The sequence below is a fragment of the Macaca nemestrina genome, chromosome 10 (assembly GCF_043159975.1).
Source record: "Macaca nemestrina isolate mMacNem1 chromosome 10, mMacNem.hap1, whole genome shotgun sequence".
Classification (NCBI taxonomy): Eukaryota; Metazoa; Chordata; class Mammalia; order Primates; family Cercopithecidae; genus Macaca; species Macaca nemestrina.
This window is the reverse complement of record NC_092134.1, coordinates 39,387,766-39,415,582: the sequence shown is the minus strand read 5'-3', so window position 1 is coordinate 39,415,582 and position 27,817 is coordinate 39,387,766. Positions and strand designations below refer to the sequence as shown.

The 27,817-nt window shown below is 39.7% G+C and overlaps 1 protein-coding gene across 17 annotated transcripts in view; it reads left to right on the top strand.

Moving 5' to 3' along the window:
• The window catches only part of LOC105483702 (CASP2 and RIPK1 domain containing adaptor with death domain), a 179,153-nt gene that overhangs the window by 50,327 nt on the left and 101,009 nt on the right, over window positions 1-27,817 (top strand). The window contains exons 3-5 of one of the 17 annotated variants that reach the window (XR_011608969.1): window positions 8,574-8,763; window positions 12,217-12,278; window positions 13,855-14,076. The exons of 9 other annotated variants lie outside the window; for them this stretch is intronic. Coding sequence is in view for 7 of the 8 variants with exons in the window: in XM_024793355.2 (XP_024649123.2) it covers window positions 12,217-12,314; window positions 13,849-13,884 (134 nt within the window). In the remaining variant the exon portion in view is untranslated. Of the gene's footprint in view, window positions 1-8,573; window positions 8,764-12,216; window positions 12,315-13,848; window positions 14,077-27,817 lie in introns of those variants that run through there. 7 more of the 17 variants (XM_024793360.2, XM_024793359.2, XM_024793356.2 and 4 more) reach the window with 7 other exon arrangements.

The following is a 27,817-nucleotide window of genomic DNA, read 5'->3' as shown; positions in this document are numbered from 1 at the left end:
CTCTGTCGCCCAGGCTGGAGTGCAGTGGTGCGATCTCTGCTCACTGCAGGCTCTGCCTCCCGGGTTCATGCCATTCTCCTGCCTCAGCCTCCCAAGTAGCTGGGACTACAGGTGCCCGCCACCGCACCTGGCTAATTTTTTGTATTTTTAGTAGAGATGGGGTTTCATCGTGTTAGCCAGAATGGTCTCCATCTCCTGACCTCGTGATCCACCCACCTCAGCCTCCCAAAGTGCTAGGATTACAGGCGTGAGCCACCACACCTGGCCCAGACTTACTATTTTTTATGTTCATCTCCCAGTTAATTATCTTTCACTCACAATATTCCCTTTGCTTTTCCTTTTTAACCAGTGGTCCAATATGGGTATCAGTGGAACAATATATGTCTTAAGAATAAAGCAATTTTAAACCACCATGACTACTAGCAGTGCTTAGCTGAGTTCTGTTTCCCAGTTGTCACCAGCTACTGCATATACTCCCTAGATACGCAGTTGCATGTTCTCATACCGTTCTGTGTTGAAGAAAAGAATGTTTTAAAACATAGCAATTGAACCAAATGCTATTACTATCTTTATTGACTTGAAAGGCCCTCATTCCACCCAATCCTGCCCTACTCCTGTCGCCCCAATTCCTTTGTGAACTACTTTGGGAAATGCTATTGGTGGTGGTGTGATGGTATCGTAAGAGCATGAAAATAAAAAGCTGAGAATATATAAGAGATTCAGATTTTGCTGAAGTGGAGAATTTGACTTGTGGAGTATTGTATTGCAAAATTTGGGGCACTGTTAATGGAAAGGATTTGCTATATTAAACAGTAAGGGTTCATTGTAGGTTGAGAAGCTGAGGAGATTTATTTTACCATTTAGTGTGTAGAGAATTTGAATAGGAAAGTAGGTGGGTATAGAGCGCCTGTCTGTACCATTCATTGTTGGGGTTTATATATACCTTTCTCTCTTAGTCCTCAAAACCCCCTGTCTGTAATGTAGGTATTTTCCCCATTTTGCAGATAAGGAAGCTCAGACAGACGAACTTTTCCAAGGTCTCAAAGCTAGTACATTGTGGGGCTGTATTCAAACCCAGGGCTGACTTCAAGACCCGTGATTCTTCTACTGAATTAACCCGAATGCTTGCAAAGTCTGTGGCTCTAATTGTTTCTGTGGCTAATTAATGTTCATGAACTGGTGAAGAGTAAATAGTTTAGTTTTTTGAGATGGAGTTTCACTTTTGTCACCCAGGCTGGAGTGCAATGGTGTGATCTCGACTTACTGCAACTTCTGTCTCCCGGGTTCAAGCGATTCTCCTGTCTAAGCCTGCCGAGTAGCTGGGATTACAGGCACCCACCACCATGCCCAGCTAATTTTTGTATTTTGATTAGAGATGGGGTTTCACCATATGGGCCAGGCTGGCCTCGAACTCCTGACCTCAGGTGATCTGCCTACCCTGGCCTCCCAAAGTGCTGGGATTACAGGCGTAAGCCACAGCACCTGGCCAATCGTTTAGTTTTTAAATGACTCCCTCAACTTTGTTAGGTCTGTTTATTTGAGAGCATGTATTTATTTGGGGCTATAAATGTATTTTCATATTTACCTATTTTATTTATCTCAGGTCTTGCTTTTTACATTAGAGAAGGAAGCTTTACTAGTACTCTAGTTGGAGGGGTGCATCTCTTTCTCATGAAAGAATCTTATTCGGATACATACATACATACATTGTATTTATTTATAAATACAATAATAACACTGAAGTATCAATAACCACAATTTATTACTTTTTTCCTTGTTTTTTTTTTTCCCGCTGTGGAGCTTACCAGGTAGAGTTCTGGTTTTGGTAGCAGGAAAGAACAGGTGGCAACTTTGTGAATTGTGGCATTTGAGATTAGACTGATATACAAGATGGTGTACTACAGCAATCTAGTTAACGGAAGGGAATAGCACTGTTGTCAAAGACATAGGAAGGTCTCTTGTAACTGAAAGAGCCCTCTTTGGCATTTGGCTGTCTCAGTTTCATGATAACATGACGAAGCAGGAACCTTGAAATTGCTCCTGTTTATATTCCATTCCTGGATAATTACCATCTATACTCAGGTTTCGAAAGGTCCTTTTATTTTGTGATTGCATCTTTCAGCAACAACTCTTATTACCCTGTTATGCAATTTGCCTTATTTATGATGCTCAGGTGGGAAAACGTTCAGCCTCCACAATTGAAAAGATCGCCCTGATTGAGCATTTTGTGGTGCTTTTGCTTGTTTTGCTGTTGAGCGAACTGAGTTCAAGACAGGTGAATTTTTTCCAGATGTGCATTTGAATAATTGGACAGATCCCTGTGGTCTCTTCAGCAATAACACAAGTGACTGCTTATTCTCGCCTTCTTCCTCCATGCCTGGCTTCCTGTGATCACTCTGCAAAGGGCTCTGTAGTTGCAGGATGACTCCACAGTTAATATTGAGCTCATGAGGAGTAAATAGTTCATCCAAGCTGGGAATCTCTGAGAGCTTCATTAGGTCTGCTTATTTGGGACAGAACCTGTCACTATCCAGGAGTCACACAGCAGATCAGCTTTCATTTGCTTTGTTACCATTTGAGGCATGAAATAGAACCATTTTCTCCCAGAACATGATGTTCCTGTGTAGTAATAAGTGATAGCACTTTATGGGCGTTAAGGAGTCTAGAGCCAGGCCAGTTAGCAACTGAAGCTGTAATGACTCAACTGGACACTGACCTCCTTTTCCTGAAGTTATATGAGCAGAGACAGGTAAGGGAAATGTGGCTCGGTGACCCACAGTGCTCAGTGCCCAGTTCAGTGACAGGTAACCAGGAGAGCTGAGCCATGGAGAGGCCAGCAAGCCAGAGGGATTTGCTGCCATGCTCTGACACGGAAGGCAGGGTGCACTCAGCTCTGTATTGATGACATTCTTAAGTCTGCAGGACTTAATGCAGTTTCTGGATGTGCCTCCTCATCACCACACCTGTTCAAGGGGGAAAGTAGGACCCACCCCAAGAGTTGGCTCTATAGAAGTTTTTCCTGACAATACTCTCTACTTCTGGAGGTAGACTGTGTTTTTCTCCTGTCCTCTCCTCTAACACAGAACTTGCGTGTTACTATATGCTACTTGTTTATCTGCCCTCTGGACTGTGAACCCTTGAGGACAAGGATATTGTCTTATCACTCTTTGAATTCTCAGTGCCGGGTACATATTACGTGTTCAACACATGTTTGTTAAATAAATGAAGCAGTGATGTTTGGCTCCTTTCTTCCACAAGGCACTCCACCCTTCCAAGGAAAAAATTATAGCAGCTATCTATAACTGATAATCAGAACTAATGACATATGGTAGCACAGCCATGAGTAGAGTTGAAATGATCAGAGTGATTATAAAATACTTAGGAATAAACTTAACAGAAATTGGACAAGACCTTTATGAAGAACACTTCCAAACTTAACTAAGGCACATAAAAGAACACTTGAATAAATAGAGAAACATGTTCATTGGTGAGAAGGGTCAATGTAGTAAATATGTCAATATCACTTTTTGTCCACATTAACCTAAAATTTAATAGAATTCCAGCATAAGCTTTAACGTTATTTTCATTCTATGGAATTTGATAAAATATAGTAAAGTTCAGAAAAACATTGCCTGAGACTAGTGAAGAATGAAAAAGAGGGGAAATTTTTATCTCATCAAGTATTAAAACATAAAATATAGTAAATATAAACAAAATGGTAGACAGACTAAGAAATTGGAAGCCAGTATAATCTGGATACCAAAACTTGACCAAGGCGCTATAAGAAAAAATTGTAGCCTGAAGCATGGATGCAAAAATCATTAATATATTAACAAATGGAATCCAGCAAAACAGGAAAAGGATAATATATCATTACCAAATGGGGTTCATCCTGGAAGTGCAAGATTGGTTTAGCATTTGAAAATCAATGTAATTATTGCATTAATGGAAAAAAAGAAAATAAGAGCATAGCTACAACAGGAATTCTAGAAGCAGGCTTGAGCGTACATGGAAACCTAGTACAGGTTCACAATCCTTTATCTGAAATGTTTGGGGCCAGTTATATTTCAAAATTTAGAGTTTTTAGCAGTGTCTCATAATCAAATTCATGTAAATTTCCACAGCAGAACAGATTAACACGGACACTAAATGGGATGATGAAAACCAGAAGTAGCCTCACATTAGCTCAGGTCAATTTTTACCACCAAATGAATTTAAGCACCAAACTGCAAAAAACAAAAGGCTCTGTTTTCAGAGCTTTATGAGTTCAGAATTTCAGGTTAGGAATTATCAACTCTTTAATGTCAAGGTGGCACATCAAGTCAGTGATGAGAAGATTTATAAAAGGTGTTGGGATTACATACTAGTCATTTAGAAGGGAAAAAAAGGATAAAGTTAAATTCCTACTTAATAGCAATATTGTTTATGTTTAAAGATTTTATGTTAAAAAACTAAATAATCTATAAAAGCACAAAATATATACTTAATCTTTATAATCTCTTGGTAGTGGAGATCTTTGTAAGCATGATACCAATAGCAGAAACCAAACACATTTTAAAAAGAGATATTACAGCTAGCTGCAGTGGTTCATGCCTGTAATCGCAGTACTTTGGGAGGCTGAGGCTGGTGGATCACCTGAGGTCGGAAGTTTGAGACCAGCCTGACCAACATGGCGAAACCCCGTGTCTACTAAAAATACAAAATTACCCAGGCATGGGGGCGCATGTCTGTGATCCCAGCTACTCCGGAGGCTGAGGCAAGAGAATCGCTTGAACCTGGGAGGCAGAGATTGCAGTGAGCCGAGATCACGCCATTGCACTTCAGCCTGGGCAACAAGAGAGAGACTCCATCTCAAAAACAAAACAAAACAAAAAATCATCTTAGATTTAACTAAGCAAAAATTACAAAGAACACCATAAATAAGATTAAAAACTAATGTCAATGTGGAGAAAATGTTGGCTACATATATAGTGGCCAAAGAGTTATTGCCCATAGTTTATAGAGAGCTCTTACAGATTAATAAATAAGAGATGCATTCTCTAGGACAAAATCAGACCAAAGATATGAAAAGATAATTTGCAAAAGAAGAAATACAAATGGCCGCCAAATTATTTACTACTACTATATCACTATCACTACTACTAGCAGCTACCATTTACTGTTTATCGTCTGCCAAGCACTGGGCTAATATCATATCTTGCTTAAGAAAATACTACGGGACAGGTGCAATTATTTACGTTGTTCTATGAGGACAGTCCAATTTAGGGAGCTAAAGCAGCTTATCCTAGATCATAACATTTAGCAGAACTGTTGCAGCCCAGGGCTGTCTGCCTCTGAAACTCTTGCTCTTCAGTATAACAGTGATCTACTGCTCCTATATATCATATTTGTATAAAAGGAAAATTCATTGAAAGCAACCAGAAGTTACCGTTTGTTTTGCCTATCAGATTGGCAACAGTTGAAAAGGAATATTCATAGCCAGGCAAGATCAGAGTGTGAAGCCTGCGCTCTCGTGTATTGCTCGTGGTAGTGTCAACTGCCATGAGTTTTCTGGAAGGCACTTTGGCAATATGTATTGAAAGCTACATCCTTTGATACAGTCTTTCTACTTCTAAGAATTTGTCTGAAAGGACTAGTTTGATAAGTGCTTATATGTAAACGGTGTTCATTTCAGTGTTATTTATGAAAGCAAACAGAAAGAAACTTGTCCATCAGTGAAAGATCAGTTAAATGAGTTATGAGAGAATTGAAGATGTAGAGCTATATTTATTATTTAAACACTGACCCTCATTTACTTTTTTTTTTTCTAAATGGAGCTTCGCCCTGTCACTCTGGCTGGAGTACAGTGGCACAATCTCGGCTCACTGCAACGTCCGCCTCCCGGGTTCAATCAATTCTCCCACCTCAGCTTCCCAAGTAGCTTGAATTACAGGCACACGCCACCACATCCAGCTAATTTTTATGTTTTCAGTAGAGACAGGGTTTCACCATGTTGACCAGGCTGGTCTCGAACTCCTGACCTCTCAACTGATCCACCTGCCTCGGCCTCCCAAAGTGCTGGGATTATAGGTGTGAGCCACTGCACCCGGCTGACTCTCATTTACTATTGGATGGAAAAATAAAACAAAATAAAACAAAGCATGTTGCACAACAGTTTTGTGGTGCAACTGTATATTTGAAAAACTCCAAGTCATATACACGTATGCCAAGAAAAAAGTCTGGGGAGGCTGTGAAACACAGTATTGACCGTGGTATAATTATTAGTGTTTTATTTTTTTTCTTCATATTTTCCTGCAGTATTTATTGGTTTATTTTTGCTCTATACATAGACTCCAGTTGAAAAAAGCATTTAAAAATACATACTCTAATTTTCTGAGACTGATAGAACATCTCAACTTGAATATTAAGCACAGAATTTTGGGATGTTCATCCAGGTCTGTATATTTGCTTTTGTTAGGGAGTATGTAGGTACTTCCTGTACTTATATTTTACTTTTTGAAAGTTGACACAGGCATATGTTCACACATACATTATTTCCCACATGTTACTCCAAGAATTTCTAGACTTCTATTTCACTGACTGTGTTTAAAGTAATAGTTTGCCAGCGACTTGGTTTACACATCCAATCAGTGTGAAAGTTATGTGAGTATACTTCTCCATAGATACAAGGAAGTCCTCTTTGCCCAATCAGTAGATCAAGAAGGCGAACACCTTCTTAATTACAAATGAAGTTTTAAAAATTCAGCTTAACAAATATAGCTATAAGATTGCTTAACAAATATAGCTATATAGCTTAACAAATATAGCTAAGGAGACCTGCCTGAGGATTCTTCTGGTTTAGAAAAGAATTATTTCTGATAGGGAGACAATCATGTTGGGCATATCTTAAAATGCTTGATATAACCTTCAAAATTTATTATGAAACAGTGAAATCTGGCCGGGCACGGTGGCTCACGCCTGTAATCCCAGCACTTTGGGAGGCCGAGGTGGACAGATCACCTGAGGTCGGGAGTTCGAGACCAGACTGACCAGCATGGAGAAACCCCATCTCTACTAAAAATATAAAATTAGCCGGGCGTGGTGATGGGTGCCTGTAATCCCAAATACTCGGGAGGCTGAGTCAGGAGAGTCACTTGAACCCAGGAAGCGGAGGTTGTGGTGAGCCGAGATTGCGCCATTGCACTCCAGCCTGGGCGACAAGAGTGAAATTCCATTTCAAAAAAACAAAAACAAAAACAAAAACAAAACCCAGTGAAATCTAGTATTTTATATGACATGAGCAATTTGCACATTGACTTTGAACATTATCCTGACCATCAAAGAACATTATTTAATAAGAATTGTGGACTAAGTAACTTTAATGTGCATTTTTATAGCATCTCTAAAGATTTGGATGCAGAGATATGAGCTCCATTTGATTGAACTGGTAGTTTTAGAAACAGATTTTCAAATTACTTACCAAATGTAAAAGGAAAACACTTGTATTGAAAACACTGGTTGCAGATCGCTCTAAAGGCCATTTGGGACAACAGAACAAGGCAACATCTCAGAGAAAATGGTTAGTAATGGGCTCTTAGAGATGGTGTCTTAATGCAGTAGTTATTTGGAATTATCTTTAAAATGGTTTGTTGACCCGGTTCTTCTGTTTTGACATTCTCCTTTGAAGGCATGCAAGTTATACTGATGGTATTTGAATAGTGGGACTCTTGTGTAGCAGTTTAAGAGGGTGCATTTTAGAGTCAGACAGACCTGGGTTAAAATCCAGGCTCTACCACTTAGTCGTTTTTTGAGCTTTGGCAAGTCACTCTAGTCTCTCTAAGCTTTAGTTTCTTCATTTCAAAAATACAGACCTGACAGAGTTGTTGAGAGGATTAAATGAAATAATTTTTGTAAAGAGCATAACAGTGCCTGGCACATATTGAATGTTCAGTAAGTGGTTGCTCTTTTTATCATAAGTAGTCTGATTTCTTTTGGAAGATTTTTGCAATAATATGTAGTGTAATGAAAAGAATGCACACTGTGTTGTCTAATAGACCCAGATTTGAACACTGGTTCTGCCCTTAACAACCTCCTAACCTTGGGCAAATCATTCTGCTCTGTGCCTCAATTTTCTTCCCCAAGAAATGGAGTCATAATGCTGACGTTGTTGGAGGTTGTAAGGATTTGAAGTGATATAGGCTAAGTGTCAAACTCTATGCCTGGAGGAAAGTCAGTATTCAACAAATGGTTACTATCATTATTGTTATAAAGCTAATAAATACCAAAGAACATCTTAAGGCTTTTAATATTTTCCCTTTTCTCTTTTTTATCTTTAGTTGTAATTCTTATAAGGAATTGGGCACACATAGCTAAGACTGTGCAGTATAAGAAAAGTGTTAATAAGTTATATAAAAATGTATTAGAATACTACATTTGGTAAACAAAGAATAAGAATCTGTAGGTAGGGATTATATGAGTGGAGAAGGATGTGTACTTAGGGCTTGGCTTTGGGGTGTGTGTCAGAGACTAGTATATGAGGAAGAAGAAGCAGGAAAAGGCAGTGTTTCATTTCTCACAATCACCCCTCTCACCAGCGACATTGAAGAGGTGATGTCATGGGCCTCTGACGCTGTGCTTGCCCCCATCACCCAGCCATCTGGAATAGCTGCTGGAGGTGCCCAGCGTGCCAGCACTGAAGGAAGGCCTGGCTGCTTGGCAAGCATTGGTGACGCTGTGATATCGAGTTCCTGGGAGGCTGCCTGCTCAGGTGGACTGCTACATGCTGTATGTCTTGCGTCATATTTGCACTGTATGGTGCTTGATGTGATTTATTCATCCATTCATCTATCCTTTTTTTTTTTTTTTTTTTTTTTTTTTTTTTTTGAGACAGGGTCTCACTCTGTTACCCAGGCTAGACTGCAGTGGTGATCAAGGCCTCCTGGAGTCTCAACCTCCCAGGCTCAATCGATCCTCCACTGCAGCCTCCTGAGAAGCTGTGACTATAGGCATGCACTACCACACCCTGCTAATTTTTTATATTTTTTGTAGAGACAGGGTTTCGCCATGTTACCCAGGCTGGTCTCAAACTCCTGGGCTCAGGCCGTCTGTCCACCTCAGCCTCTCAATGTGCTCGGAGTACAGCCATGAGCCACCTGCCTGGCACATATTAAATGTGGCACATATTAAAATGCTTTTTTCCCTTCCTCCCTCCTTCCCTTCCTTTCTTTTTTCCCTTCATCTCTTCTTCCCTCACTTTCTTATATCCAGCCATCCATCTGTTCATCAGTCCATCCATCCGTCCATCCATCCATCCCATCCATCCATCCATCCATCCATCCATCCATCCAACCATACATCTTCTAGGTCCTAGGTATAGTAGTGAACAAAACAGTCAAAGTCCCTTCCCTCAAGGAACTTACATTTTAGAGATTCAAAGCATTTTCAAGTGTGTTATTTCATTTGCTTTTTAAAACAAGTATGTGAATTTTGAATTTTTTAGTATTTTCATTTGCTAGATGAGGAAACAAAAATATTTTGAGATTAAATAACCTACCCAGGATAACAGTGCAATGAATAAAACCCATTATTTTTTATTTAGAACTCTTTTATATATACCACTTTTTGTATCCTAAACAAGTTTCTCATCAATGAAACATATTTTCACGCTGTGTTTTTCTTAATACTTTAATCACAGGTAGCCAAGGGAATTTTAAAGAACATTAAATGCACTCAACTGAGCTGCTTTAACCTTTCAATATGTTCCCACTGCTCCTAGAATGAGATCTGAAACCCACTGCATCATTGGGCCAATGCCTCCTTCACAACTCTGTGTCCGGGCCTTGTCCCTTGTATTGCCTATCTTCTGCAAACGCTAGCCTTCTTTCCTGACCTCAGAGGCATTGTGTTCCTTCCAGCTTCAGCCCTTTGCATGCACTGTTCCCTCAGCTTGGAATCCTCTCTGTTTCCCTTTTTGTCCCTCTTCCCCCTATCTTCACCAAGCCAATCCCACTCAACTCACAGATCTCAGCTTTCATACCACTTCCTAGGGGAGGCCTTTCTCATCCCCCTGCCAAGGTCAGGTCCCTGTACCATATGTGCTTTCTCATGGCACCCTGTGGTTTTCCTTCATGACTCACCTATCACAATCTAGGATTTTGTTGACTGCCTGCCTCCCCTTCCTGTAAAGGTTAGAGGGTAAGCTCCATGGAGGCAGAACGCTAGTTATGTCATTTTCACCATTGTTTCCCTGGCTAGCACTGGGCCTCCTGTAGGCCCTCCAAAATATGCAAATAAATGAATGAACAAACACTGTGGTGGCATGGAAACCCAGAGCGGCACAAGCGAGTTCAAATGCTTATGGTTTGTTCCATCTCACTTCCCTCTAGGATGCAATTTTAGCAGTGTAGGCAGCTTACAAAATGGTGCAGGTTTCTCGTGTTTTACTAATGTGTAAATAAAGAGAAAGTAACTATTAAGATATGGAAAGTTAGTAAAGTAGCAGCAAAAAGTGACAAGGGCTGGGGACCCAAATACAGAACCTAGGGAAAATAGAATAAACCAAGTTACTTGTTTTTATGTCTCTTTTCCATTAGACTGTGAGCAAGTTGAAGTCAAGTCCCAGAACTTATTTATGTTTATATCCTCAAAGAGACTATAGTGCCTGGTTCATAATAGCTGTGGTATAAATGTTGAATGAATGAATGATACACCTTTTACCTTTGAAGCTGACTTTCTCGTGTTCTTCATGCTGATACTAGAAATAGGAACAGTCAGTCAGGTACAGTGGCTCATGCCTGTACTCCCAGCACTTTGGGAGACCAACGTGAAAAGACTGCTTGAATCCAAGAGTTTGAGACCAGCCTGGGTGACAAAGTGAGACCCCATCTCTACGAAAAGAAAACCAAAAGAAATTGGAACAGTATTATTTATAGAAAAAATACTAGATCTAGAACCAGAGAAACCTAGGTTAAAACTGATTTAAAATGAGAATAATTATTCCCATCAAGTGGAGTTGTTGGGAGGGTGATACAGATGGTGTCTATAAAGTGCATAGCAAGCCAGTTGTGGTGGCTCACGACTGTATTTTCATCTAGTAGGGGGCTGAGGTGGAAGGATCCCTTGAACCCTGGAGACTGAGGTTGCAGTGAGCCGAGATCACGCCACTGCACTCCAGCCTGGGCGACAGAGGGAGACTCTGTCTCAAAAAGAAGTGCATAGCAATCACCGGGCCCATCTAACAGCTCCTCAAAACATTTAAGCTCCCCTTTTTTTTTTGCCTCTTTCCCTTTGGTATAATTTTAGAAAGACTTTTGGGGAGCATGACATATAAATCATTAAAAAAGAGCTTCAAAGCAGAATCGTGGCAATTGAGCTAGACTTGTATTTTGGAAAGCAAGCATGATGCTGGGATGCTTAAATAACAGTATAGTACATTGCAAAGGGACTGGGGAATAATGTACCTATTATTCTTGTCCATGGTCAGCCTATTACTAGAAAACAGTGATCACATTTATTTCTTTTTTCTTTCTCTTGCTTTCTTTTTTCTTTTCTTTTTTTTTTTTTTTTTTTTTTTTTTTTGAGACTGTCTTTCTTGGTCGCCCAGGCTGGAGTGCAGTGGCTCAATCTAGGCTCACTGCAAGCTCCACCTCCTGGGTTCATGCCATTCTCCTGCCTCAGCCTCCTGAGCAGCTGGGACTACATGGGCCCACCACCACACCCAGCTAATTTTTTGTAGTTTTAGTAGAGACAAGGTTTCACCGTGTTAGCCAGGATGGTCTTGATCTCCTGACCTTGTGATTCACCTGCCTCGGCCTCCCAAAGTGCTGGGATTACAGGCATGAGCCACCATGCCCAGCCGACCACATTGATTTCTAAAGTCCTTATATTCAAAACTTTCTGTGCTGACCACCATCATTTATGTTTTTCCCATCTCTACTTAAAAACATCAGCTAGTCCCAACTTTTCCTCTAGTTATTTCTTTTATTAGATTTATTCTGTTCTCCACAATAAAATCTACTATTCCCATCCATGCCAATTCAAGTAGTTATAATGGGTGAATATAGGGTGTGTTAAATGTTGATAAATCCACTGAGTTCCTTGAGCTCCACATTGGTGTCTTTTAGGATGTGACTAGGGGTAGGCTAAATATTTTCTAGTTTCTCAGCTCCTACCCATGGTCTAATTATGATATAGAGGCCAGAGAAGTGTCACCAGTTTTTCTTTCTCCTCTGAATGTAGAGCAAGAGCAAATGATTTCAGATGACAGCATGAGAAACTTAGGATCAACCACCAGCATCTATGTGAGTCTTGTACTAAGCTCATTCCAGTTAAAAACTGTAAGTCATTTCATAGCCATGTAAGTTTACTTCTCTTTTATAGCACTTATTATGTGATATAAAATATGCAAGGCACTGGAGATACAAATACAATTAGTTCCTCAAGGAACTTTGAGTTGAGTAAGTGACACAGACATATGAGCAAACATGGTACTGTCTGGTAAGACCACATAGAGACATGTGCAAGGGGCAGAGGAGGCAGTGATGACTACTGGTCTGGGATAGTTGAGGGAAGGTGGCATAGGCTGCCTATTGAAGAATATTTTAGAGTTTGCTATGTGAACAAGGTTGCAGAGGGAATAGTGAAAAACAGGGAGACGTGGACTCACGTATTTTGTGCCGGGATGTCCAAGTACTTAGATATTACTATATTGCAAGTATGAAGAAGGCTTTTTTGAGATATGACAATGCCAAGGTAGGTTATGGACTCTCTTTGGAGTCCCCAAAATCAAAATAAAGCATTCACATCTGCTGAAGATAGCTTGAATGGTATTTTTGCTAAAGGCAGAGTCATATACTGTATGTGTCAGATAAAAGTCAATGTCTATTATATAAACATTGAGATTACATTAATTAATTTGAAAGAAAGGATTCAAACTTTGTACTAATCTGCATCTAGGGAGCTAATCTGGTATGTGTTATTTTCAAATCACACAAATAAAGCAGTCTGTTGTATGGAGCTCTGCTCCCTCTTAGTCAAACAAATGCCACCAGAAAAAGCAGTGCAAATTCAGTGTCACCTTTTCTCCACGGGATGGGGTGGTTTCTTTTGGAACAGAGAGAGTTTCCAGAGAATCAATATAGTACTCAGAAGAAAAATGGAGGGTGGCCTTACCTTTTCCACTCCGGGCTGCCTAAGGGTGAAATGGAACCTCGGATATTGTACACCTTTAAATTGTCCATGTTGCCTGTTTCATAGCCTTCCTGGGCCAGGGAGCTGGGTAGTTGGTTTATAGTTCTGAGAACCAGAGCAGGACTGCTGTGCTTGCAATTGCATGCTTTTTATGGAACAGGCAATGTTGTTTAGGGAATTTGGGCAGCTGGAACCTGCCACATTAGCAATTTGGACTGAGGAAGAATTTCAGGGTGATAAAATAAAGCTCATTATATAAGTTCATTTGGGTATTTAGGAGGCTGAGAAGGGAGAGGATGAGAGTATTCCGAAGGCAAGCAGGAGAGTTTCATAAACAGTTCCCTTTCTATTCAATTTTACTGGAAGTGTTGAATTGAGCTAGGAGGATCACATGGCCCATTTTGCAAAGGGCAGTCATGTTCTGCTGTTTCTTAGCTGTTTTGTCAGTTGGAACAAAACAACAGCGCTGCTCATTTTTTGCAGGGTTAGAGGAAAAAGGAAGGGCTGACTGAAGAATGGGGTGGGGAGCTGGAAAAGAGAAGGGCCAAAAGTGTCAGACTATGGGGACGAGGACCTGAAGGAGGCCCATGAGACCTCAGGCATGGGCCCTGGAACTCTGCCTTTTTGAAGCCTGTTGACAATCTCACCCTAATTTAACCTTTTGTGGAATTCTTCCATGAGGTGCAGTTGCCAACGTCAGGCTTCCTAGAGAATTGAGCCTGCCCGCTCAGTTATGAAGTCTACACGGAAGAGCTGGCAGAGTGGGCCCCTTCATTGGGACTGCAGCAACACTGACCGAAGCAAAGCCCTCTCTTGGAAGAAACAAACTCATTCCTCACACCTGCTTCACCCCACTCCCACCCCCACACCCTGCGCAACACGCCAGCCCTCAATAAAAACCAAAACTGATGTCATTGTAACCTTTGGTTATTCTTTTTTGTGCATAAAGTGTCAACCTCCTGTTTTATTCTCATAAATAATGGAAATCTTAACTTCATTTCAGAAAATCACAAAACATAACAGGGACCTGATTCAAACAGAATAAAAATAATTAGTAAGTCACAAACTCTGGCTAGAAAGAAAAAGAGAAAAGAGAGAGGGAAGGAGAAAGAAAGAAGGAAAGAGAGAGAGAGAGAAAAAAACGAGGAAAGGAAGGAAGGAAGAAAGTGAAAGAAGAAAGTCTTCTTGTTGGTGTTAAAATGTGTCTTTAAGGGGAAGCTTATTTAGGTTACTAGTGGTTTCTTTCTTCATCATTTTAATTTCCATTAATAAAGTGTGACTTTGAAAGGATACAGGGAGTTTGGGAATAGAGAGTTTTGTTTATTTTTATGTATTTATTTTTCCTCTTCTCCCAGCAAAATACACAGGTATCTGACTATGTAGAGACACGAGCCCACCTATCCCGACTGACCTTGGCAGTGGTCAGGGGATAGGAGGAAGTGTAGTGCTGTGGGATGGGCACCAGCCCTGATGAAGAACTCGACTTTCTTTCCATCTCTCTCCTGCCTCCAAATGTTGAGGAGACTTTGAGTAGTAGTTAGTGTAGCCTCTTCTCCTTTTAAAAATGTGCACCCTGTTCATTTCCAATACAGATATGAGGTTGGTACCTACTAATCTTAGCAGGATATATATATATCGAGAGTATATAACATATTATTTAAAAATCAATGTATTATTGAGGTTTTATTAAATTATCCTATTTTCAAGCTATGCTGATGGGTTAAATTTGCCTAAACTCCTGAGATTTAGATTCTCCCTTATTGGCATTAGAGGATTTCCTAAAAAAAAAAAAAAAAAAAAAAAAAAAAAGCTATTAAGATTAAATATCATAAAAATTTTTCTAGGAAAATATAATCAAAAGCATCAAGGCTGTCTCCTACAGTTAGTGGCTTCGATTTTCTTGGTTCTCAGAGCTATGACAATGTCACTGGATTTCAAGAATTCAAAAAGACAAAAAGAAAACTCATAATTTTGAAATGGGGAAAGGGAAAGATCTTGGATGTAGTCTTCTGTTTTAAAAATAGTCATTCTTATCTTAAAATAGGAAAAAAAATCATTTTTCATTTATCAAAGGAAAGAACCCAGTCTATACTTTCAAATTAATACAAAGACCAATATTTTATAGGGAGAACATTAATAATCATTGTGGAGCCCATTAATCACAATTCTGCTTTTGATTTGTTGTAAATATGCCTTCCATTTTCTTCCTCATTACCAATCACCTTCTTTAATTATAAGAGGGCTTTCATTAAAACTTTTGAATCATTTATTTTGGAGCACCTAACATTAGTAGACATTTATTGATTTTTATAGCATAAAATACAAATGTTTTTATTTTAGAAAACATAATAAACTAAAACTTTACTGGAGGAGTTTGGCTAAAGATTCAAAAATACATAGAAGTAAAAATATATTTAAAACTGCACAGTTTTTACAACAGCATGTATGGCATTTGGATTCAGAATTTTAACTAGTAGTAACCTCATCTATTTAGTAATGAATTTTAAAATAGAAAAAAATCTGCCAAAACAGACCAGTTGTTTACTAGCTATTTAACTTTGATGAGCTGAAATTAGTGAGGCAGAATAATTAGAACAACTTTTTTTCTCAACATCTAAATATTTCTCGTTTTCATTAACATTTCAGTTAAGTTTGAAGAAATTCCAAAAATGAGATTCTCATTAACTAAAAGGAATTTTAAGGGTTGTAAGCCATCCACATTTTTCTATGACCTTAAGACTTTTTTTCGAAAAACAGTTTTGGAGGAGGATTGTCAGATTTGTTAATCTTCCTTAATGTGGTTTACCTAAGGTTTTGTTTTTTAATTTAAAAAAATTTAAGCTATCTTCGTGATTTTTGTCATCATTTTTATTTGTTGCCATGATTAATATATGGAAATCAGATATATGGAAATCAGATAAATTGGATTATGTTTCTGTGAAAGCCATATTCTTAACATCAATGCCTATCTAAAAAATATAGGAGTCACACTTGATCATTCAGAATCATTTTGAAATTCTCTGGTAATTTTTTAAAAAGCCAGCATTGACTAGTATTATGTGGCTAGTTATATTTATTACAGCAATCTAGTTATTGTTTGTGTAACTATAGTTTTTTTCCTAATAGAAATAAAATGTCTATTTGCAGTGTAAAAAGAAGTATGTATATTTGATAATTTTGTTGTAGAAAATACTTAATACCTGTTAAAAGCTGTTTGACTTTCAGTTTTAAAACAGCTGTGTAGTTTGGTGAGTCCTGCAGATTCCGGCTTTCTCTGTGGCCTTTGAGCCAAGTAATTTTTTGCAACATTTTCCTTTGCTTTCTTATAAACACTCAAAAGTTGTACTTGCTTTTCTTGAAGGCCAACTATTAAGTTAGAAAGCACCAAAGGTGTTATGAAATTGCCTTTTATTTTTTCGTACATCAGGGAGGAATGATAGATTTTGTGTATCTCTTGTGAGTCGTTAGAACAGAAATATTTAGGGCTGCTAACTCCCGTAGCTGTATACTCACCCTTATTACAGATGCAATGATTTTGTCTGACTGCATTGCTTTAAGATGAGTTTTATTGCTTTCATGCTAAGGCAAGGATATTTAATTTTATTTTTGTTTAGAGTATCTTGTTGTAATATACTTATCCCCCATCTGGTGCTCTTAAATTTGGGATAAGCATAGAATCCTATTAGGACTGTAGGTTATTATCCAGTTTACTAGAAAGCTTGACACATATAAATTAGCTACTAAGGATTATAGAGTCCTTTCATAAAGGTTATCATGGAAAAAAAGTTAAAGTGTCAAAGAAGATGCTACTCCAGTAAAAACGATTTCCTCTGTAAAATCCTGATACCTCATAGGAAGCTTTGGGTCTTGTTCTCAGCTACCAAAATTCTAAAATATGAAAGTTAACATGACATGAAAGTGGAATACAGTCTGTGCTGAAGACCCACTGTTCAAGGTGTGTGGTTATTCATCTGGGTTTGAATTTACAAATTACATGGTCTGATTAATTTGTAGATAGGGTCGGTGGAGGTTAGACCATGGGCTTTAGAACAAAGAGGCTGATCAAATATTACTCACAAGCCTTTCTGCTTGTTTGTGACTCTCTGGAAATGCCATTAGATAGTTCTCATAGCTATGGTCAACATAAGTAGGCTTAGAAATAAAAGACATTTTCTCCCCTGTAAAAGGAGGCGGCCGGCCCCCTAGAAGAGCTCTTTCTAGGCTCTTCCCAGAGATAGGAACCTCTGCTTCTGGACCCTTAGTGCTCATTCTGTGCTCTACCGCGTCTCCTCTACACGCCATGATCTTTGTTATCTGATTTGCTAGCCATTGTTATGGAAAGTTCTCTTGTAATGCAAAACACCCAGCCACGGGTCCTTGCTAATGTCAGCAACCCAAAGGCGCTCTTCAAACCACCTCGAAAAGAAAAATCTTTTAAAAGATGTCAAACTCTGCTTTCATGTTAGCCCAAAATGAAGTTCCCGAGCAGCATCTGGCCGAGCAGGGTAATTCAAGCTATTTTAATGCAAAGATTTTCCAAGAAGGCAGGAAGCCGTCAAGGAGAAGGCTTTCAGGCATCTGCTGTTTCGTTTCCAGATCCCTTGTGTTAATTTAATGTTTCTAGGGAACCTGGCTCTTTCTTTTTTCTCGGAATCCCTGCTCTAGGAACTGGTGAATGCGGGGGCGCTGTGGGAGCCGCAGATAAGCCAGCGCTTGGCCGGGCACCCGCAGGCTGCGCAGCGGGACAGGGAGGCGCGCGGCTGCCTCTGCGGGCCCAGCTGCCCGACCCAGCGCGGGGAGGGGGTGCCGACTGCGGGGCGGGGGGGTGGGGGGGGGCGCCTGCAAGACCTGTTTATTTGCATTTGTCCAATTTGGCCCAAGTGAAAGGTAAATACGGAGCGATCAACTTGTCCTCCAGCAAAACCAGGGAAACTCAGCTCAGTCTCCAGGAAACAAACCCAACCCAAACCTGAGCGAAACGTAAATCTTGCATAAACAAACACTTGCATTTGCTTCTGGGAAGGAACACTGGAGAAATGGGCATTCCTTCCGACTGCCCGCTGCCCACTGTCGGTAAAAATGAGCGATCACAGGTTGCCGGCAATTTCTTCTTGTGTCCCGAGCCGTTCCGCAGATCTTGTTTTGAAGGGGCGAACCATTCGGGTAGACTCAGGTGTTCGTGCGGCTGCAGATCCTGAACAGGTTGTGCGCTGGGTCCTTCCTCATCAGGGCGGGGGTCAGGCCGCCCTCCCATTCTCACCTTCCGCCCCAGACCAGAGGCTACACCAAACTTCACTTTGGAAAAGAAATCTTGCAGAATTAAAAATAAGTATCTGTCCTTTAAAATAGTTTCGTTTTAGTATTTTGCATATTTCTGCTTAGGAACTTGTAATGCTAATTATGTTGCTATGACAATTGTCCTGCATACCTAATATTAAACTTAATGAATTAATGTGGCCTATAGAATAATAGTAACTTAACTAGTACTCCGATAATGCCAGTATTCCCTGTGTTACTAAGTAAATGGAATCAGAATTTTGGAGTTAGAATATAGAGGTTTTTTAGGCCAATTTTTCTATGGGATTCTAAGAATCTTTTTATAACATTTCTGCTTTTTGAAGCAGTCCATACCATTGCTGGAGAGTTGTAATTATCAGGATATTATTTCTTTTTTTTTTCTTTTTCTTTCCTTTGTTTGTTTGTTTGTTTGAGACAGGGTCTTGCTATGTCATCCAGGCCGGAGTGCTCTGTCATCCAGGCCGGAGTGCAGTGGGGCCATCTCAGTTCACTGCAACCACCACCTCCTAGGCTTAAGCGATCCTCCCACTTCAGCCTCCCCAATAGCTGGGACCACAGGCCCTTGTCACCGTCTGGTTAATTTTTGTATTTTTTAGTAGAGATTTGGTTTTGCTATGTTGCCCAGGCTGGTCTCGAATAGAATGTTATTTCCTGTAGTAAGCTGAATTCCCCGTGTAATTATTATTACTGTCCCTTCAATAATAAAAAGCCTAAAATTATTATTCTTCATATATTTTAGTGAGAGTGGTGCATGCTTGAAGACCATGATGAGTGTTCTCTTCTTATATTCAGGGCAACTATAATCACATATTGGGCTCCAGATCCTTGCTTTATGCATCTTCTTTTGAATTGTTTAGAAACAACAGCAAAATTTCCAATTTCAAGGTAGTGCTTGAAATTGTGCAATAAAATGTTATGTTAGCCACATTTTTTTTTTTAATTTTAAAAATCCTTTGATTATTTCACACATATCCTGTTCTCTGTATGGTAGTTTTGTTTTCTATTTTGTTTTATTTTTAGTTTCTATGTAATTTATTGTGCTTTAGCTGAAATCACTAAATAAAGATAAATGAGTTTAACAGACTCTTATGTGCTCATTTTTGGTTATTTTTCGCTTCACCCCTTGTATTCATTTTCTATTACGGGCATAACATATTACCACAAATGTAGTGGCTTACCATATCCATTTATTTTCTCATCATTTCTGTGGGTCAGAAGCTTGGCACAGGGTGGTTCTCCTGGCTTCTGTGCCCAGGGCCTTCACAAGGCTGAAGTAAAGGGAGCAGCAGGCCTGGACTTGTACCTGTAGGCCTTCCGGGGAGAATCCACTTTCGGGCTCAGTGGCAGAATTTAGTTCCATGGTGTAGTTGTATTGGGGGCCCAGTTTCCTTTCTTGGAGAGCACTAACTGCTGGCTGTTAGCCCAGGGTCTTCTAGAGGCTGCCCATCTACATCTTCAAAGGCAGCCACAGTGTGTGGAATTTGCTTTAGATTTCCCTGCCTTCCCCTAATGCATTTCTCTTCTACTTTTAAAGGACATATGATTAGACTGGCCCAACTGGATAATCCAGGCTAATCTTGCTAGTCAACTGATTAGTAACCTTAATCACACTTGCATTGTCCCTTCATAGCAGTACCTACTTAAGTGCATGATTGAATAACTGGGTAATGGGACTTCTCGGGAGAGATCTTTGGCATTCTGCTTACCATACCCCTGTGGGTACCACCTTGTTGTCATGGTAACATCATAAGCAACCATTTAAAAGAGATTTTAAGCATTTTAATTTTGAAAATTTTGCAAGGTAAAATTAAATCCAAGTAACATCAAATATTATACATAATTCTAGAGGTTTAATAAAAACAATAAACATTCACCATAAGTAGTTGTTGCTTTTTAAACTCAAACTTTTTCTACCTTGCAAAATCTTCCCTGATTTTCTTGTTTTGTTTTTGGTATCATAATAGATCAGTTTCCAGTACCACCACTATATAAAATAAAAATAATAATTGCACTTTAAAAAGAATGGTTTTCCTCTGCACTCTAGTTTTATCCATGGAAAGTTTTTGGTATATTCAAATATAATTCTGTTAGATTCCAATTTTGGGTAAGAAACTGGGTTCCCTGACCTAGCTGCCACTTATTCATATCTAAAATGTACTTGAATTTGCGACTTCCAAGTTGGGCACATGTAAACCCCCTCTTCGCTTCTTACAGAGCTGCATAGTTCTTAAAGCTTGTTGTGGTGAGGGGAGGGCACACTTGCTTATATGTCCAAATTTACTGTTTATGGATCTCGATTACTGTTTTCTACTTAAATTCTAATTTTTCTCGTTCATTAATTTTAACTGGACAACTATTCAGAAGTATGAATTACATATGGGCAAATTCTAGTGCTTTGAAATTACTGGAAAAAGAATAAATGGATGACCAACAGATGCAAGGAACAGAAAATGTTTGGCTTTTAGGGGAGTTTTATGAATACTCTTTTGGACTTCCCCACTTCCTTTTAGTGACTCTAATGTCTTCCAGTAACTCTAGCAAGTAGGAGGCCCAGGGAGAGAAGTGGGGATCTCACAGTCTCATCCTAGGAAGCTGTGCTATGGGGAAGTGACTGGTGGTCTGGCAATGTGAGGTAGAGGCATAGGTAGCAGGTATGTTGACACTTGAAACCAGCACTTCCCTCAGCCCTTGCAGTGAATGTGATAATCCAATCTCAGCCATATATCTCAGGTGACTCTATATATGAAATGTGCAACGTAGGTAAGGTACTTCTGTTGTTTCTCCTAATTTGTGATTATTTTCATATAATGAATGATGGTCATGGGCATTTTGGTATAGAAGGTTTTAATTATGGCTCAGTATTTGTGTAATTAACCAAGTGGAATGATTTAGAGTTCTGATATAACTGAAGTCTTTGCAGCTGGAACTAAATGGATCCATGCCAGTACATTATTAAGTATACAATTACTTATTTGCCTATTTATTCCTTCTCTGCCTTATTACAAAAAGATATTAAGGAAATTTACACACATACACACACTATTACCACCACCACCACCATCACCTAAAATGAAGAGATGAAATTAAGGTAAAGGGAAAATAAGTCTAGGAGAAAAATAACCATTCTAGGATGAATAGGATTAGGACAAAGAACATGTAATATAAAATTCTGTATGGGGCTAGAGCTAGACTGTAAATTTGGCTCTGGACTTTCTAGCAGCCAAAACAAAATGAGAGAAAATTAATGAGCTACAAGATTCATCATATTCATAAAATGATTAAAGAAGATTGAGATTTTCCCTTGAACCCATCTTGTTTGAAGGGGTGGCATTTGATACTTTCCTCGTGCTAGAAAGGTTAACTTTGAGTTGCAATAAAAATCATAAAAACTTAACTTTGGCAGAAACGTAAATGAACAGTATGACAGAATGGAAGCAGTTCGTAGGATTTCTAATATTACCTCTGTTTTCCTCTGTCCACGTTCTAATATTCCAATATCCTCCTCAGCACACAGAGAGGTCCAAGAAGATTGGCCATTCTTTTCGGAAGTTGGACTTCCCTGAAGATTATGTGGGAATGGGAAGTGGAACCTGATAATTTTTTTGCAGAATGAAAACCTTTTATCATGAAGAATTTTTCTTTATTGCATACTTTTATACAGTTAGATCCCAACCCAGGAATTAGTGGTATTCCAAAAGTTCCTTTTTAAGTTGCTTGTTTGAAATTAAGAATGTATTTCCCCCAAAAAATGATGTTGGCTACAATCTAATTTCAGACTTGCGATGAACCCAAGGTTCAAAGAGGTTAAATCTGAATAAATACAGTTCTACAATTCTGTATTCAAAACCATTGAGACCAGATTTTGCTGAATTTGGATTTTTTTTTTAAAGTAGGATAATATTGTGCATGTACCAGTTATTATATAGCACGGCAGTGTGGTCTGGAACAGGATCCTATAATCAAGCACATTAATATTTCTGCAGTGAAACTGATGAATATTCACATGCAGTGGGATAAATAAAAACTATAAATACAGCCTCATGTCAGTTCAGGTCAGGTTTGTCACCAAATGAATTCAGGCCAAATGAGTTCAGGTCAGGTCAGATTTTGCTGCCAAATGAGTTATAAAAAAAGAATGGTTTTTACCACTTTTGGGGTTTCAGATTAGTGGATCTTTATTACACTTTTTTTTTTTTTTTTTAAATAAAAAGCCACTAGTATTATAAACTTTAACCACAATGTAATGTTATTTTATGGAAAAATGTATTGAATTCCTATTAAAGAAGCCAATAAGTCATTGCTCTATTGCAGCCCTGTAGCAAAAATGGAGTGTTTCCATCAGGCTGGAGTCAGAGCAGAAAAGGACCTCCTCTGTAACCCGGGAGAGAGAGGGCTCTTGTCAGACAGGTGCTGGTGATAGTATTGGGAGACCTAGGGCTGGGAACTGGGGAGGGGCATGAGACGGGGAGAGGGGAAAGCAAGGGTGAGTATTATTCCTTTCCTTCTCCCTTATTCATTTCCCTACTTTTTCTCTTTTTTCCTTCCTCTTAATTTTTCTTTTCTTTCTTCCTTTCTTTCCTTTTCTTCCTTAACTTCCTTTCCTTCCTTTCCTTTCTTTTCTTTCTTTCTTCTCTTGCTCTGTTGCCCAGGCTGGAGTGCAGTGGTGCGATCTCAGCTCACCACAACCTCTGCCTCCCCACCTCTCGGGTTCAAGTGATTCTCCTGCCTCAGCCTCCTGCGTAGCTGGGCCTACAGGAATGCGCCACAATGCTGGCTAATTTTTGTATTTTTAGTAGAGACGGGGTTTCACTATGTTGGCCAGGTTGGTCTCGAACTCCCGACCTCATGATTTGCCCGCCTTGGCCTCCCAAAGTTCTGGGATTACAGGCATGAGCCACTGTACCTGGCCTAATTTTTCCTTTCCTTCTAATGCTAGGGCAAGGAGCATGGCAGTGGTGTCAGGTGGCGTTACGCTCCCCTCTTCTCCCACTCTTTCCTTCAAGCTACCTATAAAGACACTGGAGGGTGCTGAAATAATACAGCTTTTAAAGGTAGTTAGACCATGGTCTCAGTCTTGGCTCTGTCTTCCAGCTGTGGGACCTTAGGTGGTTTGCTCAGCTTGTAACGTGGAAAAAATATATATATATATACACACACACACACACACACACACATATATATGAGATATACTTTATGTAACATATATCATATAGTAAGTATATGTTTATATACATTGGAGCTATGAATATATCTTTGATTGGCATCCCAGGATGATTGAGAAGATGCAGTACAGTGTTAGGTGATAGTCCCTCCCACAGAATGTGAGTTCAGTAAATGGTAATATCCTTCATCATTGTTTGTTGTCCCTCTCACACCTTCTGGAAATCTTTTCCTCATCTCCCTGAACTCTGGCTGAGAAGCAGGGAGCCACAGTGCAGCTGCAAAGGGGAGGGAACAAGCTTCTTTTTAGTTTAGTTTAGTTTTGTTTTGTTTTGTTTTGTTTGAGATGGAGTTTCACTCTTGTTGCCCAGGCTGGAGTGGAATGGCGCGATCTCAGCTCACCACAACGTCAGCCTCCTAAGTTCAAGCAATTCCCCTGCTTCATCCTCCCAAGTAGCTGGGATTACAGGCATGTGCTACTACACCAGGCTAATTTTGTATTTTTAGTAGAGACGAGATTTCTCTGTGTTGGTCAGGCTGGTCTCAAACTCCCAAACTCAGGTGATCCACCTGCTTCGGACTCCATAAGTGTTGGGATTACAGGCGTGAGCCACTGTACCCGGCCAGGAACAAGCTTCTTAAGCGTTGAGTATGGCAGGCATCCTGGGGAAGTGATCTGCAAAAGCATGAAGGCCCCAAGTGTGGGTGTTTGTATCTGGCCTGACCAAGGGATCCTGTCCCACCTTTGGGACCTGCTTTTGGCTTTGGTAAATCCTAAGACTTAGAGGTTTCTGGAAGAAAGACTAATCTGCAGTCTCTTCTGGGAGTTGATTGGAAACAGGTATCTTTGGGGCTTACCCAAAGCTGTTCACAGATGTGAGGGCTGATAGTGCCTTGCCTTATCCCATGGCCAGGTCCTAGCAGGAGTAGCAGTAAGCCCTCCAAGAAGCCACTAGAAGTTGCACAGCTATTCTAGGACTTTGACATAGGCCCTGGTTGGGGGTACTATAGCTCTTCATATTAACTGCATGCAACCTTTCAATAATATTAAGTGCGTAATGTCTGCCAGGCACTATTCTGGGGACATGATGGTTAATGACCTAGACAAGATCCCTGCTGTCATGGAAACAAATGAGGGAACTACGTTGGAAAATAGCAAGATGAGGGTGGATGGGTGGGTGAGGGCTGTCAGAGGAGGTGACAATGAAGCTGGCACCTAAAGGATGAACAAGAATTAGCCATGCCAGTAGCCTCCTAGCTAGAGAGGCCAGCAAGTCCAAAGGGCCAAGATGGGGAGGAGCTTGGTGTATTCTGGGACCTGCCAGAAAGTCATATTGTTGGAGCTTCGTGAGCAAAGGGGAGAGGATCCAGGATTGAGCCAGACCTTGCTGAGCCTTGTAAGTGCTGGACAGGAGAATGGATTTTATTCAAACAAGAGTCTCCTGAAGGTTTTTGGGTTAGGGCAGGGACATAGTTTGCATAGAAGAGTCCACTTTGCCTCTCTAGTGGATGTCATGCAATACTAAAAACTGGCAGAGTGCTGGGCTTCTTCAGTGATACTCCAGCCTTCCCCCTTGTTTTTAACTCAAATAGCAATAATTTTAATTCACTTTTCCCTCTTTATTTTTTAGGTTTTCTCTTCAAATCCAATTAACTATCATCATTAATGAAAGAATGTGTGAGCAGTCATGTCTGTAGTATTGAGCAATTCTCCTGTTATCCGGTTTTTGCTTTCTATTATGGGTTTTATCTACTTATCTCCCAACACGCCCATCATTTGCTGCCAGCATTGGCATGCTTTCTCTTTTAAGCTTTTCTCTTTTCCTTGCTGTTTCAGATTTGTGAAAGACTCTTTTTGTGTTTGTTCATTTATTTCATGTCCGTTAGGGGCATTTTCTCTTGTCTGTGCTGATTTGCTTTATACAACTTGGCTCAGTACAACAAACCTAACACAGCTCCTTGTACATAGTAGGTACTCAGGACATGTTTGTTACATGAATGAATAAACCTTTAGGGGCAAGATCTCCTGGGCTTTTGTGAAAAACACAAAAACTAATACATTATGTCCTGCCTGTTTAAGCAGGGCTACTTTAGAACCTAAAGTCAGTGTTTGCAATAGAAGCCTAATAAAGGAAGAATGTAGAAATATTCAATGTAGAAAGGAGCTTTGGGCATATAAATCTGACTCCAGAACCTCAGATCCAGCCTCTATTCTGACTTTTAATAGGCGGATTCTTCAGGGAGAGGGAAGTGTAGTTATCATGGACAACTGAATCGGGGCTTTATTGATACTAGGAAAAATGACCCAGAACTTGGTAATAACATGAAAGAATGGCCTTTCAGAGTCGTAGTAGAGCATTGCTAACAAGACCTAAGGCTCATCTGATCCTGTAGGGGACATGACTTCGTTTCAGAAGTTAACTTCAAGAAAATTGATATGATGTAAATGATTTCTGGCAGGTGGGAAAGATAAACTCTAAAGGTTTTGTTTTATTGTCGTATGGAATATTCACATATTACATAAAAAATACATTAAAAAATTCTAAATTGCATACCAAAAAAACTACGTTTAGTATGTGATTTAGAATCTTATTCCAGTATTCTTTTTCTAAAACTGACTATATGTATCAGTTTCTTAGCCAATTTACTGTTTTCATTAATGAGGTATATGTCTTTGACATGCCCACTATATATTTGCATGCGGATTATATTTTTAACATTTTGAAAATTATATTTTGACATTCATATTCAGTAAAGTCTTTAGACATGAAAGTACATGTCATTATCCAAGTTACCTAATTATATCATACCATGTAATTTCTAAATGGACACATCACAGATGTCACAGTAAGGGGAATTATAGTATGATAGAGAGGTAAACATTTTACTTACAGAAAACCTGAACTTTAATTTTAAGAGGTTCTCAGAGGGACTTTGTCTTTGTAGAAGTTCGATAGAAACAATCTTAGTTAATTTTAGGCCAGCCTCAGGGAATGCTGTCACTGAACTGACCTGGTAACTTGCCCGCGTCTACTATACTCTTTCTTGTATTGTGGAAAAAATAAAAAATGTTAACTTGAGAGACGTTTCACAGATACAAATCTTGCTTCTTTTGCTTAAAAAAACTATGAACATAATTGTAGAAAAAAGTAGATTCTGGTTGTTTACCATAAAGAATTACTACTAGACCAATAGCAAAGGAAGTTACAAAGCACAGATGACGAAAATCTCTCCAGTCACATCGGGAAGTTCAGCCCTGGATGGTGTTTATTTTCTCAAAGATACTCTACCTACAGTGAGGGCAGTCTGTCACCAGCTGATGTCCTGTTGAGAGCCTCTTGATCTAAACAGGAGGTTCAGTCAATCACTATTAACTGAAACCTACATTAATATGTATTATTCCTCATTAAACATTATGAAAATGAAGATTAATACATGCTGTATTTTGAACAGATGACACATAAAGAGAAAAACTAAGGAAGGAAAACATTCATTTAGTACCTGTTGGTAAAAATGTCCCAATCACTGCTTAAACAAATCCTAGTACTGACCTCAATCAAGGTTTTAGTATAATACTTTAAATACTTGACTCTAAATCCTTTATCTTGGGCCAGGCATGGTGGCTTATGCCTGTAATCCCAGCACTTTGGGAGGCGGAGGCAGTGATCTCACTTGAGGTCAGGAGTTCGAAACCTGCCTGGCCAACATGATAAAACCCTGTCTCTGCTAAAAATACAAAAATTAGCCAGGGTGGTGGTGTGTGCCTGTAGTCCCAGCTACTCAGGAGACTGAGGCTGGAGAACCACTTGAACCCAGGAGAAGGAGCTGCAGTGAGCCAAGATCGTGCCACTGCATTCCAGCCTGGGTGACAGAGCAAGACTCTGTCTCAAAAACACAAACAAAAAATCCTTTATCTTTACTTTGCTCCTTTCAGGATAGCTCTGGAATTTGAATCTGCTTTCCAGAGCTTTATTCTCAACTGCCGGCAGCGTTTTCATACTGTAGTTACTTAAGGGTGCAGGTAGCTGGGCAGGCAAGTAACTACCTGCAGTGTACTTGAGAACCTTTGAAAGCATCTGTACTTGCCAAGGGTGGGGCACGATCATTCCCATTCCAGGGCTCTCATCCCCACAGAGCCCCAGTGGAGGGTAAAGCAGGGCTTTTGCTGAAGGTTTCCAGGTAGCATTCCAAA